The sequence below is a fragment of the Paramormyrops kingsleyae genome, chromosome 23, assembly GCF_048594095.1.
Source record: "Paramormyrops kingsleyae isolate MSU_618 chromosome 23, PKINGS_0.4, whole genome shotgun sequence".
Classification (NCBI taxonomy): domain Eukaryota; kingdom Metazoa; phylum Chordata; class Actinopteri; order Osteoglossiformes; family Mormyridae; genus Paramormyrops; species Paramormyrops kingsleyae.
Window position 1 is genome coordinate 18,127,163 of NC_132819.1, and position 5,442 is coordinate 18,132,604.

General features: G+C 41.0%; 1 protein-coding gene across 1 annotated transcript; it reads left to right on the top strand.

The window, feature by feature from the left end:
* Nucleotides 1-679: 679 nt before the first annotated feature.
* On the top strand, nt 680-4,376 carry LOC111852251 (galanin receptor type 1-like). Its single transcript, XM_023827918.2, has 4 exons — nt 680-1,698; nt 1,952-2,017; nt 2,725-3,051; nt 3,613-4,376. The coding sequence occupies exons 1-3, from the start codon at nt 1,027-1,029 to the stop codon at nt 3,043-3,045; spliced, it is 1,059 nt and encodes a 352-aa protein (XP_023683686.2). The 5' UTR covers nt 680-1,026; the 3' UTR covers nt 3,046-3,051; nt 3,613-4,376.
* The last annotated feature ends 1,066 nt before the right edge of the window (nt 4,377-5,442 follow it).

Genomic DNA, 5,442 nt, shown 5'->3' on the forward strand with positions numbered 1-5,442 from the left:
CGTTTTTGTGGTCTAAACGACATATTCCATCATGTAGAAGTGCATTTCAAAGCTATTTTAAGATAAATTTAAACAAAATAGCTGAAATGTGTGCTTTTTAAATCTGTAATCTCTCTTAAATAACCCCAAAGGAAAAAAAAAGTGGATTATACATAATTCCCATTCGATTGAACAGCTCTACTAGATGGAAAAGATATCCAGTTAAAATAGGCTATATTTTTTGTTACTTGTCAGGTAAATCAGGTTTACACTTTTTCATTAAAGAAAGTGTCAGCCGATATGCAAGTGGAATTAACCTGAAGTACGGTCCAACACCTTTTGGTAATCCATAGTACCAAACCATGGCACAGAATTAATTAAAACGACCCTAACTGGGGTGCAGTATGTGTAGGCTGCCTGTCAATCACTGAAAGCCGACCTTTTTTTTTTTTTAAATGGCATTTTTCACTCTGCTTAGAAATCAAAACCCGGAAAAGTGGCCATAAATAAATACTATGGAAGTGTTGAGGTCGCCTCCCATATGTATTCAGGCGGTTTTGATTATTACCCCCCGTAATTTACGACCATGCCACTGCCCGAAGACTTACCAGCAACAGCGAGAGCCATACTTAACTTACCCACTTTTATAATAAAGGAATGGGTTGTTCCGTCGTCAGACTCCTGGGAGTTGCAGGTTGACGTGCTGCGGGGGCGTCCGGGTCTGTATTTCCAGACAAGAGGAAGTACGGCGGAAGATAGGAGGAGGAGAAGAAGGGGGGACTGTGGAGGGAGCAAAGCGCAGAGGGAAGGGCGCAGATCAAGCGGCTATACTTATCGTTAACACATAGGAGCACAAAATCATATAACCTTATAACTAAAAAAATGACAAAAAAACAAACCAATTTATTACATTGAGTATTGCGACTCCTGTTCATTTTTGGGATGCGATTTATTTTTATTGGCAGTTAATGACATGGAAATAACGGAAACCTATAGTTTGCTTGTAATTGTCGGGCGAGCCTGTTTTAGTACTTCCAGCTACCAGTGATGGATCTGTCAGCTGTAAATAACCAGAGTGACGGACTGTTGTGTGGCAACCTGACGAACGCCGGGGAATCGACCCAAAAACTTCTGTTTGGGATCGGCATCGATAACTTGATAACGCTGCTGATATTTGGGCTCATTTTCACTCTTGGGGTGCTGGGCAATTCTTTGGTGATCACGGTGCTGGCTCGAAGTAAGCCTGGCAAGCCTCGCAGCACGACCAACATCTTCATCCTCAACCTGAGCATTGCCGATCTGTCCTACCTGATTTTCTGCATACCCTTCCAATCGACCGTGTACATGCTCCCGACGTGGGTCTTCGGAGCCATCATCTGCAAATTCATTCACTACTTTTTCACAGTGTCCATGCTGGTCAGCATTTTCACTTTGTCGGCGATGTCGGTGGACCGCTACATTGCCATCGTACACTCTCGGAAGTCCACCTCTTTACGGGTGGCCAGGCATGCACTCACCGGGGTAATCACCATATGGATGATCTCCCTTACCATGGCAGCTCCGGTCGCTTACTACCAGAGCATTGTCCGGAGGGGAGATAACAGCACGTTTTGTTGGGAAGTGTGGCCGGACCACAACCGAAAGAAGCTCTATGCGGTGTGTACGTTTGTCTTTGGTTATATGTTACCCCTACTTCTCATCTCCTTCTGCTACGCAAAGGTTAGTGAGCGTCATACTTTATTATACAGCAAATATTTATCAAAAAAGTATTCCTCGTCGTGTAAAGGAAAAGCCGAAAATAACATTTGTAATGTCTACATCAAGCTGTGATATGACAGTCATTTTAGTAAAATTTTTAGTAGGCTATAATATACTTTAGTATTATTCACCTCCGCGTGTTGATCCTTTATTAAACTCTAAAAGTATGTGAATTGTACTCACTGAAGTAGTTGACATGTTTTTTTTTTTATAGGTAATAAGTCATTTACACAAAAAACTGAGAGGCATTTCGAAGAAGTCAGAAGCTTCTAAAAGAAAGGTATATACGCTATATATTCTTTTCCATACTGGTTTTTACGCCCCCTCTGTGTGTGTGTGTGTGTGTGTGTGGCTTTGTATATATTACATTTCGGGGAAACAATGTCCCCACACTGTCCTGAAATGATACCTTTTACCTTGTGCAAAATCAATTTTATAAAAATCTGTCACTGTCATCAAAAAATTAAAATAGCCAAACGTTGTGGATTTTGTTTTATGGCATTGTTTCCTTACGATGTAATATATGCAAAACCACTCTCAGAGACACAAACGCCTATCTACCTATCTAGATGCCTATATAAATGGGGATCATTCATTCATTTCTATTGGAAAAACCCATAATCACCCCTAATCCCAGTCACAGCACCCTTTACCCCTACCCACCCCTAGCCTTAACCATAAGTAACCAGACAAAATACAAGACATTTGGCATTTTTACATTTTTAATTAATTCATACATGTTCTTAAAATTGAGGTTATCCAAATGGGGACCTGAAAAATGTCCCCAAAAGTAGAGAAGTTTCAGGTTTTATCACACTTTTGGGACATTTTGGGGGACATCTATGGAAATCCACACACACACACACACACACACACACATTTTGCTATGCTCTCTGACTTCATCGAGTGGTTTTTTGCAGCTCTTACTCCCTCCGATTTAAGTGGAGACACCATACTGAAATGTCGCTCTTGCTGCCCCCGGCCCAGACTGCTCAGACCGTCCTGGTGGTGGTGGTGGTCTTCTGCCTGTCCTGGCTGCCTCACCATGTCGTGCACCTCTGGGTGGAGTTCGGCTCCTTCCCGCTAAACCAGGCCTCCTTCGTGCTGCGGGTGGTGGCACACTGCCTCGCCTACAGCAACTCCTCGGTGAACCCCATCATCTACGCCTTCCTGTCGGAGAACTTCAGGAAGGCCTATGCGCAGGTCTTCAGGTGCGAGCTGGGCAGGGGCAATTGCTCCCAGGGCGACACCAAGGAGGCGAGGAACAAGATGGAGGCGCAGCTGTCCACTAACTGCACCAGCGTCTGACATTGGGTATGATTCATGCCTGGCAAATGGCCGTGTAAACATCATGCATTATTGTTACACTGCATTATGCGCCTGTGATCAGAAGTTCGCTGGTTCAAATCTCAGGGTCAGAGGAGTGATTTCACTGCTGTGCCCCTGATCGAAACCCTTTACCCCCAATTGTGCCACGAACTGTCTGATCTGGCTTTCACAATTCTATGTCACTTTGGTTCAAAGTACCTGCTAAATAATTTATACTAAATATCTGCTAAATAAATATACATAATGTATAACATTGAACATAAATTTATGGTTTGGCAAACACAATGGTATTCTCAAGTCTTCATCACTCTAAAAGATTTTGGGCAAGGGGAACAAATTGTTTAACTGAAGCTGCAGCCTCGCGGGAATAGAGCTGCATGAAAATGCAGAAATGTGGCACTTTGTGCCGTTCATCACAACGAGTGGTGTGGTGACAAAATAAAAACCTGAACGCTGGGAGACTCAGAGTCCGTCACTGTACGTCGGAAGCTACTGCGATCATGTGTTTGGACTTCACTGCTGATTTTTGTTTTTTTGTTCTTTCAGATTTGATCTGCTTCTGTGAATCCTGATTTATTTGATTTTTGGCAAAGAAAATAAGTTTTGAGAAGGGCTTGGATTTACTGCAGCAATTTAGTTGTATTGTTGAATTTGTTGTCTGTGTTTACGAGATGTGATATTCAGAAATTTTGGATGGAGAGAAATAAGACACCTTATTGTACGAGAAGTTTCCCATTTATTTTGTCTGTGGGCATGGGGGGGGTTCCCCACATGCGAAGGAAAGAAGCCCCCGCTCACAAATCAGCATCCATTTTTATTAGTGATGGCCAAATGAAGCTTCATGAACCATTTGCTGTATTTTTTTATCCCACTAGATGGTGCTCTCTGTTTATAAAAAGACTCAAAGCATGCCCCAAAGGAAACCAAGAGCACCATCTAGTGGGGTCAAAAAATACAGCAAGCGGTTCATGAAGCTTCATTTGCCCATCTCTGATTTATTTACCTTTTCTACGAGTGACATCCTTGCACCAGATGACGAGATGTTTCTTGTTAGCTTCTCTCATCCTGCTACCCTTCAAGGTCCTTGATACAGGGCCCTGCTCTTCTGTCCTATACCTCTCACAATTGCTCCAAGGAACCACATCTGTGCACATTCTTCATCTATCTTTGTTCAATAAACTTTCCATGTTCAATAAATGTGAAAAAAAGAAGCAAACATTTCAAGGGAAAAAAACTGATACCTAATGTGGTAATTTTAAAGATTATTTGTCCTTTTACATAAGTATTGATTCTTATACTATAATTGCTATTGCTACACGTACATTGCATGCATATGTATTATATGTATGAGAATAGTGAAACGAGTTAAGTGAATATTATATATACAGTTGAGCAGAGATGGAGTTTTCAGGTCCAGAAAGTACAAATCCAAATCAAGAGTCTCTTTCAACCAACCAGTTGAGTACTCTGTGACTGTGACTCTTCCTACTCAACTGGTCAGTTGAAAGAAAATTTGCACTTTGTGAACCTGAACCTGTCTACCTCTTTAAATGAGCACAGTGAAACAAGAGTTAATCCCACATTTGGTCTCTTCCACGCAGTGACTCCAATAGCTCCCACTGCTTCCCCCCCCCCGTCCCAGCATGGAGAGCTACTCAAGGTCAGGTTTACCAACACACCAGGTGTAGTTTCCCTTATCTCATGACTTGAAACTGTTTGTGCAGCACAAACAAGACATTGACAGCAATTCCAGCAGCCCTCAGCTTTCTTACCCACTAATGTTATAGGGGCACCAAACTTTTTAAATTTCTAATTCCCTGATGCTCATGAAATTATGAAAAATGTTCTCTTTGTGTATTTGGCCACATTTATTTTGCAATATGCCATGTAAGTGCCATCTTTTGATATATTAGATAAGTAATTACAAGGTTTCCAGAAAGGTCTTATTCTTCATGGAAAAATATATCGTAACATGTTACTTAAAGCTGTCACATACAATGCACTATCGATACCTTCATAATGCATTATAATGGTCTTTATAACAATTAATAAAGCATTACAGCATCTTCTATTGACAATCATAAGGCATTATAGTGTTAATTATAATACTTCATAAGCTCCAATTAAGCTCTCATCTATAATGCACTTTAGATACCTTCATAATGCTTTATAATGGTCGGTATAAGCATTAAGGATACTTTGTACTGCTTTATGAAGGCATCTATAGTGCATTATAGATGAGAGCCTCAAAAAGCTTTCATAATGCATAATAAACATGGCTATAATGTGTCATGGCTTTTAATAAATATTCATAACCATGTTTAAAATGCACAACTTCTAATTTACTAAAGAGACTTTGATTGCAACCCGAATACC

Excerpts from the sequence above, each read along its gene's own strand:
- LOC111852251 (XM_023827918.2), top strand. The coding sequence starts at position 1,027 with ATGGATCTGTCAGCTGTAAATAACCAGAGTGACGGACTGTTGTGTGGC. Across the intron at positions 1,699-1,951 it reads TCTCCTTCTGCTACGCAAAG|GTAATAAGTCATTTACACAA; the intron begins GTTAGTGAGCGT and ends TTTTTTTTATAG. Across the intron at positions 2,018-2,724 it reads CAGAAGCTTCTAAAAGAAAG|ACTGCTCAGACCGTCCTGGT; the intron begins GTATATACGCTA and ends CCCCCGGCCCAG.